General features: G+C 39.3%; 1 protein-coding gene and 1 long non-coding RNA gene across 2 annotated transcripts in view; one reads left to right on the top strand and one right to left on the bottom strand.

Moving 5' to 3' along the window:
- Positions 1-2,686, bottom strand: part of asap2a (ArfGAP with SH3 domain, ankyrin repeat and PH domain 2a) — a 207,759-nt gene extending 205,073 nt beyond the window's left edge. The window contains exon 1 of the mRNA XM_041188015.1: positions 2,351-2,686. Coding sequence (XP_041043949.1) covers positions 2,351-2,476 — 126 coding nt within the window. The 5' untranslated portion in view covers positions 2,477-2,686. The remainder of the gene's footprint in view (positions 1-2,350) is intronic.
- A 44-nt stretch (positions 2,687-2,730) lies between these two features.
- Positions 2,731-14,525, top strand: LOC121278021. Its single transcript, XR_005943037.1, has 2 exons — positions 2,731-2,865; positions 12,007-14,525. It is a non-coding gene; the product is annotated as an uncharacterized LOC121278021 (long non-coding RNA).
- Positions 14,526-14,993: the final 468 nt, after the last annotated feature.

Raw genomic sequence — 14,993 nt, 5'->3', positions numbered from 1 at the left:
GAACCATTAGTCATAACCACAAGATTATGTCAGTAAGTAACACACAAACAAAAGAATTCCCAATATTCCATAAAGTAAAAGACTTGACAGCTGATTATATTTACTGTGCAAAGAAATTCCTGTAGTCTTCAAAACAGCATTTAATTAGAGGAATGTCATTTTAAATTATTTCCTTTAAAAAAAAGCCACTAAAATATATTTCCCACTCAGCCACATTTTTCTTGGTAGCTTTAAAATTAAATTGATCACAGAATGTCTCTATTCCATCAAGTTAATTTTAATGAAACAAGCTAATTTATCACATAATTATATTCAGCATTCCTTTTGAACTATGCTAGCCTTTCTGTCCTATGGCATTTTGAAAAAGATAACATTGAGAAAATAGATGTACAAGAACAAATAGCAACAATGTAGAGAATAATGCATTCACATGCTAAGTGGTGCACAGAAAACCAATGGCTGTCAAATGAGTTTTATATGTTAGGCATCTGCACCCATTGATTTTTTTTTGCTGTACATTTTTGCTGAACACTTGGCAACTCCAAGGATTAAAAAGGCAACAAAATGAATCTGCTTACAGTTCTAGTACATAGTGGAATAGAACACACAAGGTTCCCTACTGAATGAAATATAGTCTTTTTTTAAAAAGTGCAAGGTTGAAATGTTACAGGTAACCTCAAAATTTTTAACTCATCTACATTAAACAACTTTTTTAAAGAATGCGAATGTAGCGCAAGATAATTCATGTAACAAATACATCTCTTCCAAATCAAAAATGTTTTTGCGCAGGTAAATTAAAACTGTGTGCATATGTTGGCTTTACGCAACACAATACTATTTATACATGTATAATTTTAAGACACTGAAAGATATTGGAATACACGAGAAATCAATGTGTTATACAACCCTTACTAAATAAGCAAAATTGGCTGGCATTTGACTTTAATTCATCTAAATCCAATAGTTGCAAGGCAGTGATTGTACAATGTTTGTAAACACAAGCAGACCTGTTTTTTTCAAACTAAGCATAGGCTGCTTCAATTTTTATTGTAACAGAAGTCGTCTCAAGACTATAGCATGTGCAAAGCTTAACTGCTGTGTTCACATCAAAATTGAATACTTCTGTTAATGCACCATGTATATGTATTTACACATATAAAGGAAGTACTTTAAATTAAACTTGTTTATAGCACACACAACTGTAAAATATTTATAAAATTTGAATTCAACACAACTCAACAATCAAGGCTGGAGTTGGAAAAGAGGATTTCATCAGGCTAAATGGTGAAAATACAACACCACATATAATTTCATGCACTTATATTGTTATATTTTAAAGATGCCTTACAACAATAAATGCAGGTTTAGATGTGCTTATTCCAACATATATATCTGGTGCTAATCATTCGCCAGTTTCAAAATATATATTTTTAGCAGGGCAAATATTTGTCTGAACAAAGAGCCAGTTTCATCCCGTCAGACGCTTTTGCTTTTGTTTTTGTGCCCATTAAAGGCTGTGAAATTGTTTTCCCACCAAACCATAATCACGCAACTAATTTAATCACCGATAACAACACATTAGCAAACAGACCCAAACTATGTAAATGAAACCTCCTTTCTTGGGAGGGATCATTTCGTTCCTTAAAAAATGTAAATATTACACTATTTTGAGAGCTTGGTTTTTATTACGAGTGCAGCAAAAACAATTTTATTAGAGCGCGCACACATCGTCGACCAACGCAAACCATTGCTGAACAGACTCTCCCAAATATACTGGTTTGATATGGCATTGCAGCACATATCTCTGAAAGAAAATATTCAGGTATTCTGGAAACCTCTCGCTGGTTGTAAATCTCTCAAAGTTTCATTTTAATCACTTCTAATAAAAGCGAGATAATGCAATAAGATTGATGCCAATGTAATGCATTGTCTCAAGCAAAGGCAAAAAAGCACAATCCCTACGCCCGAATTAGCTAAAATAACTGAACTGGGGAGGTGGTGTATATATCACTTCCATCCTTGTCCGATGCCCTATTTCCAACATATTGTTTTCCTTCTAACGTGATACCTTCCTCTCCACCACCAACACCACCTCCTCTCCCTCTCGGTAAGACTGCTCGATTATTTCCCCTCAGGCTTCCGAGGCTAATGTCAGTGCAGCGTTGCCACGGATTCACATTTGACTCCCCACAGCCAGATCAGGGCTGATAGGGGCGGACTCACTGAAACACATCGGATGGGAAAGGGAAGGAGAAACAAGCCGAACTGGCGGCCACCGTGGCGGTGAATGTTTGCAGCTCTTCAACCCGATCGCTCATTTATTTGTTTAGTGAGGAGGGTTGCATCTTACCTCCTCCAAGGCAGCCACCGTGTTCTTGCACTGACTCATTTTGGTGGTGAAGCTGGAGGCAGTTGGAGATTTGTAGTCCTCATTCGTCTCGGTCACGAATTCCAACACTGTGATCTGGTCCGGCATCGTCAACTCCTCTTTTCGATAATAGGCTTAAATCTCCTTTCCTTTTTCGTGGTGTTTGTTTTTGTTTGGTCTTGTTTTTTTTTTCACATCAGTAGTTTGTGTGCGCTTATGCAGAGACCGGGCTGTGGTGAAAAGTTCAGCAGCGTTTTCCAACCGACGCGACTCCAGCGCTCGAGCTCGCACTGCTCGGGCCGGAGAGGAGGGACTTCGGAACGCGCAGGCGCTGCTCCTCGCTCCAACTTGACCGTTCGCTCCGCTGCCAGACGCGCCTTTTTTCTCAATGAGGTCAAATGAAAACTGAGGCGCAAGCGCAAGAATGAATCATGTACCTTCCTTTGCTCGCGCTCTCACGCATGAGCACACAGTTCCGGACTGGGGGAAGAGGGGAGGTGAGTGCGCACGCGCACGCTATCTCTATTCTTTAATGGAACGGGGGTGAGGGGGAGGGTGTTGGGCTCATGAACAATGAGCCCGGAAGCAGCATTTCCGGCACGTGAAATTGTATCAGCTTCAGGGAGGATTGCTGGTGTGTGACGAGGAAATTATTGTTTTTTTAAAAATTTATTGTGGAATGGGGCTGGTTTGCTATTAATTCCAGTTGTACACAAACAATGAGAAGAATCATTGTAAAATAAAGTGATCGCATCGTTCAGCTCTTGCTTTAATTCTGAGATTTCTGCAAAATATAGGATTCTTTTAGTTGCTAAAATCTGAAAAATATTCTCGTCGGTTCTAATTTTGTGTACACCTAAGAAGCTCCAGTCGCTTAGTCATGGGTGACCACATAGATGAATTATTCGAGACTGGCAACCAGAACTGTTCACGCCCTCACTACTCATCCTTGGTGATGTGACATACACACTGATAGGAAATTACAACACCTGATTGTTGCATTTTAGCGCGCAAGTACTTATAAGGATGTAGTCTGAGATGTCAATGAGCTCCTTAATGGCCTGTAGCGCTGTACAATTTTGCTCGTCACTGAAATTGATGTGAAATGATGCCAACGTACCAACAGTGCAGTTCGATGGAAATACCTGGAAAAACTCAGCAGGTCTGACAGCATCTGCGGAGAGGGATACAGTTAATGTTTCGAGTCCGAATGACTCTAAATCAGAACTAAGGAAAATAGAAAAGAGGTGAAATATAAGCTGGTTTAAGGGGGGTTGGGACAGGTAGAGCTGGATAGAGGGCCAGTGGAGATTGCCAAAAGATGTCATAGACAAAAGGACAAAGAGGTGTTGACAGAGGTGATATTAGCTAAGAAATGTGCTAATGGGGACATTAAGGGTAGAAAGCAGGACGAGCAAGGGACAGATAGCTCTAGTGTGGGTGGGGGGGGTCTAAATAGGCTAAAAGGTAGAGATAAAACAATGGATAGAAATACATTTAAAAATAATGGAAATAGGTGGGAAAAGAAAAATATATATAAATTATTGGGAAAAGGTGTATCGGAAAGGAGAGGGGGTAATGGAGGAGAGAGTTCATGATCTAAAGTTGTTGAACTCAATATTCAGTCCGGAAGGCTGTAAAGTACCTAGTCGGAAGATGAGGTGCTGTTCCTCCAGTTTGCGTTGAGCTTCACTGGAATATTGCAGCAGGACAAGGATGGACATGTGGGCATGAGAGCAGGGTGGTGTGTTGAAATGGCAAGCGACAGGGAGGTCTGGGTCATGCTTGCGGACAGACTGAAGGTGTTCCGCAAAGCGGTCACCCAGTCTGTGTTTGGTCTCTCCAATGTAGAGGAAACCGCATTGGGAGCAGCGAATGCAGTAGACTAAATTGAGGGAAGTGCAAGTGAAATGCTGCTTCACTTGAAAGGAGTGTTTGGGCCCTTGGACGGTGAGGAGGGGGGAAGTAAAGATTTAAGAGAATTGATAAAAGAACCAGAGGGGAGAGGAGGAGACATTTAAAAAAAAAATAAACAGCAATTGTTACATTCTGAAATGCACTGGCTGAAAGGGCCATGGAAACATATTCAACAGCAACTTTTAAATTGAATAATTACTTGATAAGAAAAAAAATTGCAGGGGAATGGGACTAATTGGACAGCTCTTTCAAAGGGCTGTCGCCAGGAAGTTTTGAAGAAAATTAGGGAGTTCTTCCATTGCCCACATCAATACTGTTTGGCAATCTCGCTTGTAAGTATAAATAACTTCCATTTATATCATTCCCTTAATGTAGTGAAACATCTCAAGGGGCTTCAAAGGAGCAGTATCAAATAAAAATTGACACTGAACAGCATAATGAAATATTAGGACAACTGACCAAAAGCTTGGACAAAAATTTGGGAAGTGATAATACGCTCAAAGGCTTCAGACAGAAAAGGGAGGTTGGAGGTAGGGTGATCATTTGCAAGGACAGGGGGGGTTAAGGATGTGTTTTTGGAAGGGAGGCAGAATATCAGGACAGAACCTGAGGAGGGGGAACAGTTAACAATGTTATAATTAGAAATAATGAGAAAAGAAAATTGACTGCCCACTGAAGCTGCTCAAAGTGATCTCTTCTTTCTATGATAACATGACATGATGGGTAAGGTCAGCAATGGTGCAGCAACATCAGAACCTTTGAGATCCGCAGTAGGGTCAAACAGGGTTGCATTTTTGCGAATTGCCCTGGCATATTCTCTTTGCTACTGTCATATGCCTTCAGGTCATCTATAGATTGTATCTAATGATATACCAGAACTGATGGAAAACTATTCAGCCTTGCTTATCTGAGATCCAAGACAAAGGTGTGCCAAGTTCTCATCAGAGAGATGCTATATGCTGATGATGCTGCACTAGCATTCCAGACTGAGGAACATCTTCAGCAGCAAATAGACAGACTCTCCCACACCTATAAAGAGGTTGGTTTGACCATCAGCAACATGAAGAAAAATGACGGTCCAGATTGTTGTCATACCTCCATCTATCAGCATTGACAACGTGACACTGGAGGTTGTTGATAACTTCACATATCTAGACTCCACAGCTTCACTGCCTCAGATCTATCCTCCACGTCTCATAGCAGGAAAAGGTCAGCAACTCAGAAGTCCTGGAGCATGCTAATTCCATCAGCGAACATTAATTACTAAGCCAACAACATTTGCGTTCATTGAATGGATGATGGCCATTTACCCAAAGACCTCCTGTATGGCCACTGGGTCACAACCTCCTTGGGTGTCTATAAGGACACCAGAAAATGAGATATGAAGATGGTGGACATTGACACTAACAACCAGGAGACTGTTGATGACAACTGTGACCTCTGGAGGCTGACAGTTTGGAATGGCATTGGAAGAGGCAAACAGAAAAGAAAAGATTAGCTAGCTGAGTTGAGGACCCAGAGAAAACTGAGGCCAGTGAATCATGAACCCTCTCAGTCCACTGTCTTCCTCTGCAGCATATGTGGCAGAGACTGCCATGCTAGTGTGGGACTCCTCAGTCACGTCAGGTGATGCTTAGCACAGAGTTGACCACCACAGCACAAATCATCATCTTACGAGATGAAAGGCTGCCATCACCAATAGTACTCCTCAGTGAGCAATCTCAGACAGGTTGGGAAAGAGGAACTGCTCTAGGGTCCTTGCTGCAAATTGCTTCCATGCTAGAAGTGAGTGTGAAAATGGACTGACTTTTGCTTGGCAGGGCATTTCATGCCATGTGCCATCAGTTTGACATTTCTGCACTTTTCAGCTCAAAAGTCTTCTGTGACCTAACTTGCTGGGAGTGTGAGCTTACAACAATATGGCAAGGGCAACAAGGTATTTGAGACCTTAGTGAACATAAATTGACCAGCAAGTTCTGGATCTGTGTAACTGGAGGCCAGAAATAAAAGTTCCCACAGTTCACAATACTTCCAAGTTTCATCTGCACAGCAGCAGCATTGAAGCTGACCTCAGATCTGGGTCACAGTCTCACTAACAAGGCAATCATAGGGATAATGGTCACTTTGTGGGTGACGTGTACCTAAGGAGAGGAGAGAAAATTAGTGAGGAGAGAAAAGAATTGAAATAAACTTTCAATCAAAGTATATAGCATTGTCTGTTAAAACAGTTAGTACAATAGTACAAGGAATGCACTGCCTGAAAAGATGGCGAAAGCAGATTTAATAAGAACACTCAAAAGAAAATTTGGTAAACACTTGAATGGGGAAAATACAGCACTATGGGGAAAAGAACAGGTAAATGGGAGTAATTGGTTAACTTGTCCAAAGAGCTGACACAGCCTAATGGGCCAATTGCCTCCTTCTGTGCTGTATCATTATTTGCTTCTATGTTCTATGACCAATGTTAAGTTTGTCCAAAAAATTTCTAGAAATTGCAAGCATAAGCTTGATCTTTAGTTTGCAAAATAAGCACCATTAAAAAGTTGTTTTTGTATTGGTGATAATTTCAGTGCCTAAGAATTCCGAAATTGATAGTACAAAAATAATTGAAGTCTGCTATCATTTATTAAATTAATTGAGGCTTGAGGTGAATACTGTGATTGACATTGTAAACCCACTGATGCACTATTATCCTCAGAACATATAATTAGAATCCTTTAATTTGTTTGCAAAGGTAAAAATAAATATCGGATAAATGCTCCCTGAGGGTTCAATGAGTTTATCCAGTTAACACTTGAGCTATTGAAATTCTAATGCTAATGATTGTAATCAATAGTACAGGTTATTAGTTCAGTTTAAAATCATTAAAGCATTACTGTAGCATATTACAACAGCACTAATGCCACTAGGGTTAAATTCATGAGGCATCTCAGCTTCCTGAATATGGTAAAAACAGTCTGTAACTGAGTCATACAGATTAGGAGGTCACTGGTTTAATTCCACTCAATGGGGTTGGCATGTCTCAAGATTTTTGACTAAGCTTCCGTGGGGTCATTGATGTAATATATGTTAAAAATAAATAATACATTATAAATAATACTGTTGAGCTAAACTTAGCTTTCAAAGAGTTATATTCACAGGATGGATGGGAGATGTAAATTATATTCAAACATCTTAACCAGTGTGCTGGAGACAAGGGAAGACAGTCTAGTATTTCTGTGATCATTCTCGCTCATTGCTGCTTCAATATCTCTATTCATTTGAACTCAGCAATGGTCTTGCTCAGTTAGGCTGGTGAATTTCATCCTTGGGGCTGGAGGTAATCAGTTTAACTAAAAGCTAGCGCTGGAGGCAGATTGAGAGAAGAAGACAGGAGTCTGCAGGGACAAGAGGTACTCCATTGGGATAAAGGATAAAATGCAGAGGAGATATTCTGTTTCAATCCTGTAAGACACCCCACTAAGATGGGGAAGCATAGCATGTTAATTATTTTATATCATTATGTAAAAACAAGAGATATTAATTGAAACAAGTGCAAGTAATCATGTGATTTGTATCTAGCTTAATGACGGTTATCTCTGATTGTACCCTCTTGAAAAATATTGAATTTAATTTTTGAGGTTAAATGCCACCATTGCCTTGCCTTTCCTGGATTGGAGGAATTGTCCTATGAGGAAAGATTAAATCGACTAGGCCTTTATTCTCTGGAGTTAGAAGAATGAGAGGTGGTCACATTCAAACATACAAAATTCTTACAGGACTCGACAGGGTAGATGCAGGAAGGATGTTTCCCCTGGCTGAAACCAGGGGACACAGTCTCAGGATAAGGACAGGCCATTTAGGACTGAGATGAGGAAGAATTTTTCCACTCAGAGGATGGTGAATCTTTGGAATTCTCTGCCCCAGGGGGCTGTGGTGCTCAGTCGTTTAAGACTGAGATTGATAGATTTCTAGGTATTAAAACACAAGGAATATGAGGGATAGTGCAGGAAAATTGTTTCTCTGGAACATCCTTTGGCCCTACAACTCCCTGAGAGCTCTCAATTACTCTGATTTCACTCTCTTGTGCACCTATTCTCCATGCAATTCACATCAACTTTGTGACACAATGCATTCAACATTCTGGGTTCTATTCTCTGGAATTTTCCCTAAACACTTTTGTATCTCCAACTCCCTCTCATCTTTCAAAACCACCTTTAAAACCTACCCCTTGTAGTATCAATTTTCCTTATGACTCTGAAGCAGCTTTGGACATATTTTTACCTTAAAAATGCTACATCAATGCAAGTTGTTATTGTGCCACAAATAATATTCAAATAAGTAGAAATCCATTTACCTAATATCTGGAAATTAAAATCCCTTAATTTGCATATACCTCTAAATAATGAGCATAAAGAGCACATCTGTATTTGACCAAACCAGTGCTTGTCTAACATTGAACTTTGACTCTTGCCAAAACTATGCATATATATGTGTATTACTGAAAAAAGAGACATGCTGTTGAAGCTTTTTGTCTAGCACTCATCAGGACAGATTCGCAAGAATACTAACTGCAAAGGGAACAACAATTTATACTGCTGATTGTTTGGTAAGCGGACTTTGGTAGAGGCGTTGCCTTGGAGAATGCACCACAGAACAGTTAACGGCCAAGTTTTTAAAAATTTAAACCAGGCAGGTCAACAAAAACTTGGCAGTTAACTGTCCCCTGGTACATTCTCCATTGAAACGCCTCTACTAACCAGAATCCATTTGCCTAACAATCAGTACTTTCTTCTCATGCAGAATAAATTGTCGTTCCCTTTACAATTGTTATTCTTGCAAACCTGTCCTGATGAGTGTAAGACAAAAAGTTTTGACAGCATGTCTCTTTTTTCAACAATACTCAAGTTCTGTACTATGAAACGACAATACATATGTTTCTTCAGTTAGTGTGACTTGAATAACGTGCATGATGAGTTATATTCCCAAATACACCTTGAAAAACATTCACATATTACATTTTCATCTGTAATTAATATGATTCAGAGAAAACAATAACCAGCAATAACATTCTACAATGGATTTTTTGCATGTTAATGGGCAAAATTACAACCATTATTGATGTAAAACAGATGAGCTGGGTTCCACAATATTTACAATTCGATCATCTTAGAAAATAAAGTACCGAAAATAAAGTACTTCAGCATAACCTTTATGGTTATCTAATGAAACTAGGATAAAGAAAAACTGTGGTAGCCTGCATATTCAACCCTGACTATTATAAAAGTTAGGAAATCTTATTACAACTGTATAGGGTCTTAGTTAGACTGCACCTGGAGTACTATGTACAGCTCTTGTTTCCTTACTTAAGAAAAGATATCATTGCATTGGAAGCAGTTCAGAGAAGGTTCATTTGACTGATTCCTGGGATGAAAGGGTTATCTTATGAGGAAAGGTTGAGCAGGTTTGGCCTAAGCCCATTGATGTTTTGAAGAAGGAGAGGTGTCTTATGGAAACATATAAGATTGTGAGGGGACTTACTGAGAAGATGTTTCTCCTTGTGAGGGAGTCTATATGTAGGGCATACAGTCCCAGGGGTCTCCCACTTAAGACTGAGATGAGGAAATGTTTTTTCTTTTAGAGGGTTATTAGTCTTTTAGAACAGTGGAGGTTGGGTCATTGAGTATTTTCAAGGCTGAGTTAGATAGGTTTTTGATCAACAAAGGAGTCAAGGGTTATGAGGACAGAGAGAATGTGGAGTTGAAGCCACGATCAGATCAGCTATGATCTTGTTGAATGATAGAGCAGGATTGAGGGTCTGAATGGCCTACTGCTGCTCCTGCTCAAATGAGCACATAGTCATGGCACTGCTATTGAAATGCAGTCTTCGTGAAGGTGAAGGAATCCTTCACCATTTCTGTGGAATATTCACTCACTACTGGTTATGGCAACTCACTCACCCATTGGGCCAATTCATGTTATGCAGATGTTATATCAATCTCACTTGGACACATGATCAAATGCCTACCTTGCAGGATAAATAATGGGCCGGATTTTGCAGTCAGCATTGAAGGAAGGATACTCATCGCTGATCTCAAAGAAGGCTTCCCAAAAGGATCTACTGATTTGGCATGGGAATTCTTCTTTCCTGGCAGCAGTTTAAATCTGGCACCAGGTAAAGAAGGTTTCAAGGCATTAAAACAGCAGTGATGTCAGCAGACAGGGTAAGCAGCCAATCAATTTGAAGTATTCTCACAAGCAGCAAACCAAGAAGATAGAGCCCTTTATTTTTTACTTTGTATTTAGATAAGATAGGACATAATGGGGCATAACTTTTTTTGTGTCTTGGGCAGCCCATACATAGGTGGATTTAGTGAACCATGAGGATGAATCTTTGAATTAAACAAAAGCATAGGGAACAATAGCTCCTTGGTGCATTCCCCATGGCAACACCTTGACTAATAAGAGCTGACTGGCCAAACAATCGGCACTCTTTTCTCCTGCAGTATAAACTGTTGCTTCCTTTGAAATTGGTATTTTTCTAGTCCTGAGGAGTGCTAAACAACAAGTTTCACAACACGTCAGTTTTCAGCAATACTCAACTTCTACAATCACACAGAAAAGACAATGGCCTGGATTTTTCAGTGGCAATGACAATGAAACTGTCAAGTGTTAACCATCATTAATCCACTGAAACTGGCTGCAACTTTGGGAGTCTGCATATGAGAGATCCACAAGTTTCTCTCAGTGATTCTACTTTCTCCAGAGGGTGTGCTGTTGAGGCACCCATAGACTGCAATCTTTTATTTTTTTCGTTTACGGGATGTGAGTTTTGCTGGCTAGGCCAGCATTTATAGTCCATCCCTAATTGCCCTTGCAAAAGTGGTGGTGAGCCTCCTTTTTGAACTGCTGTATCAATGGGAAGCTTATGAACTGATGAGAATTTCCACTCTTAGACTGTTAATTTTAGTGTAAAATCCCTGGAAGAAGTTGCACCTTGTTGAATGCGATCTAACTGGGTTTTTAATGTCACCTAACTTTAAAATTGCTCCTGAACATCCTCACTGGTCCTGGAAAGCCAATTTTACATTTGTGGAATATCAAATTTCTCTTTTATGAGAAAATTCACATGTTAAAAAAATGTCTTTATATTACTATTTGAACTTTATCTAAATCCAATCATCTTTTATTTCACTATCTGAAAATTGAAATACAAAGTAAAAAATAAAGGGCTCTACCTTATTGGTTTGCTGCTTGTGAGAATACTTCAAATGGATTGGCTGCTTACCCTGTTTGTTGACATCACTGCTGTTTTAATGCCTTGAAATCTCCTTAACCTGGTGCCAGATTTAAACTGCTGCCAGGAAAGAAGAAATCCCGTGCCAAATCAATGGATCCTTGTGGGGAGCCTTCTTTGAGATCAGCGGTGAGTATCCTTCCTTTAATGCTGACTGCAAAATCTGGCCCATTATTTATTCTGCAAGGTAGGCATTTGATCATGCGTCCAAGTGAGATTGATCTTTCCACAATTTAGTGGTGTAACTAAAATATTCTTGCATTTTGTATGCACATTTTATGCTCCTTGTACCAATTTGCATTAATTTACATCAACATTAAAATCCATTTTGTTTACTTGTCCAGACTCCATTGAATGTCACCAATCTCCCTTACTTTATTCACCTGAACACATTGCTTGATGATGCTCATAAATTTTCTAATGCTAAAAGTCTTCTTCCTCTTAGGTAGTCCTTGGGATCCTTCCTTCCATTCTGGTTCAATGTGTTCTATGATGGCTAACAAAATTGATGTACAATCTGCAGACTCTGCCTCATGCAGGACAGGTGATGTTTGAAGTATCGAGAAGATGAGTTACTTGGTGGGGGAGGCGGGTGCTTGTGCGTTCCTCCCACTGCCTGGATTTGGCCTCCGCACGCTCTTGATGTCTCTGAAGATGCTTGGCGTCTTTGCTAGAAGTAGAATACGAGAAGTATACAAGATGTATATGTATAAGGGATCCAAAACAAACCTCTATAAGAATGCTAATAGCCATTCTTTTTCATTTATCACCTCTTCAAGTCAGTGTCAAGCCAGTTTCAATCTGGCAAGTTGCTTTGTCATTTATTTAATTTTCTTAATTTCATTTAGTCCTACAAATTTCTAGTGAACTCACTGGACAGCTCTAATCCTCTAATGAAGTGCTGAGCTGTTACCTCTGAAACAAAACTGATCTCCTCACTTTTGCATTCATGTACCTAAAATTCTATAAGTTTCATGCCAGTGCAGGCATGAATATATTAATTTCTTTTTAAACTGTATTCCTTTTAAAATGGATCTGATGAACTGTAAAATGGTCATCAAGGGATTAACTGACTTTTGCAACTTCAACAGCCTTGCAAACTTCTGGAAAGTTCCAAATTGGATCATAATGGGTAGGGGTCTCCCTTGAATAGACATGCCTAAACAGTACTATTCTGTGGATTTTTACACCTGCTATTGTCAAGGCTTACTCCAAAATTCAGGGAAAATAAACTGCCAGACTCTCTGACTCTGGGTCTGTCATGTAACAAAGGAGGGCTATTGAGATTTAGTATCCACAACGAAGTGCTAAAGACCACCATCTACTCTCTATTGTATATCAATGGTTTTTGACCATGTGACTGAAACTCTGTCTTCACTTTAAAGGACCATCATTTGCCTTCCATTGTGTATCAATGTCATTCATCATGTGATCGAAACTGCCCTTGATCTTGAAATCTTTTTATCCAAAAACCGAGAGGCTGTGCAGTCTGCTGAGCATCAGCAACAACATTACAACTGCAACAAAAGGCTGTGTCATCTTGCCTTTTCCAACCTGTTCTGAACAGCTCCGAGTTCATCTGTAAGAAATTGGGCATCTGGTTACAACAGCCATCAGGACCTGTCTACGTGACCTGCTGACCAATCTTTACTTTGAACAAACACTGCAGTTAATCCGGGTTTGAAACCAGGCATATGAATTTATCTGAACTTCAATTCCAGAGTGAGAAAAGCTCCCTCCTTCACTGGACTTTCCAACAGACATGAGCAGCTAACTATTCTGTTTGCTTTTAATATTTGTAGAAGTGCATTCTGTCTTAATTTGTATCTTTCTTGGGTGTATATTATGTATTTGACATCACGTAGAGTTTCTGGGATAAGTGTGTGAATAAATAATACTCATTGTTTAATTCCATGAAAGCCCGCTGCTGGTGACTTTTAAATTGACTGCACACTAATGGGGGTTTGGGAACACACATCAGCCTTATCAGAATTAAGGGCAGAAGGGAAAGGGAATTGGGAGTTTCAATTTATCTCTCTCCCCGGTCCATAACCAAAGTGTTTTTCAGATTATTTTCCTCCTGGTTAGTTATTAATACTTTCTGGTTAGTTAATCTATAATTTCCTGATTCATCTCTCACTGCCTTTTTGAATATTTGCATAATGTTCCAGTCTTCAGGCACAATGCTGGTATTTAAGAAGTTCTTAATATTAATTAGAGTCCCAATTATTTCTCTGTCTACTTCCTTGAAAGTTCTAGGGTGTTTCTCACCTTATCCAGTTACCTTGCAGATATGTTTATTTTTTAAAAAGTCTTTACACAATTTAGTTAGATACTTGATTACGAGAACTTCAACTATTTTAGCATCACTGGCCTAGCCTAAGAAGCCTGGATCCTGCAGTTTTTTTATTCCTTTAATGAACTGTATCACTGAGTCTTGGTGTGAGCGCATTTTCTCAATAATGAACTTAATAAAAATTCTGAGCTGTGGATAATAACATCACTCCTGGCAGCAGAGGCATTAGTCTAAGAATGAAGTTGCCAGACACTGAAAAGTTTGGCAGGAACATGTTGCGACGAATCAGTAAATCAGTTCATTGTGCAGCTTTGTAGCTCTCAGTTCTTTTGAAAACAAGACTGACTGAAGGCTGTTAAATGACGTAGATAAAACTGTTCAATTGTAGCAGATGAAGAATGGAGTTCTCAAACAAGGATTTGCAATGCTTAGCACGATAGTATTTTTTCTTATTGCAGAAAGAGTCCACTATTTCAGTATTTTGTGAGCTATCAATGAGGAGGTACAGTAAAAATGTGAACTCATAAAGAATACTGAATGGAAACCATCTTTAAGCAAAATAAGCAGAAGAAATTTATTGTTACTGACATCAGGCTTCGTGGGGATAGTATTAGGATACTGAACTTTCTTGCATTCTGTAATCAAAAAAATAAACTTGTACTGTAACATTTTTAATGTTATGCATCACAAATTAACAGAAGCCCAACATCAACATTACTTATGACTGTGTCATCTTTGCTGTTCACAAACTTAATTCACAGTAGCTGACAAACAGTACTGGAACCTATTCCCAATATGTAACTCGAATCAACTTAGCTAAAGGATATGTGATTTTACAACATGTTAGAAAACCAAGGTACTGCAACCTGGAGTCATAGGACAACAACAAGTGGCACTGGCACTTATGTATTACCTTTAATATTGGGTACTGCTCTGAGGGAGGAGGCTGAGGTAGCAGGCAATAAGCAAAAATTGAGAAGGTGGTCAAAGCCTCGATCAAAGCAGGTTTGATGGTGAAAAGGATTGTATCAAGGCAGAAGAATTTGGGAAGAAATTCCCAAAGTGAGCTGTCATGTTGGTGGAACAAAAGGAGAGGATTAGATCATTACATCAGAGCAAGAATGAATGTTGGATTG

The sequence above is a fragment of the Carcharodon carcharias genome, chromosome 5 (genome assembly GCF_017639515.1).
Source record: "Carcharodon carcharias isolate sCarCar2 chromosome 5, sCarCar2.pri, whole genome shotgun sequence".
Classification (NCBI taxonomy): domain Eukaryota; kingdom Metazoa; phylum Chordata; class Chondrichthyes; order Lamniformes; family Lamnidae; genus Carcharodon; species Carcharodon carcharias.
Note: the sequence above shows the minus strand (reverse complement) of the source record. Positions and strands in the feature narration are given on the sequence as shown.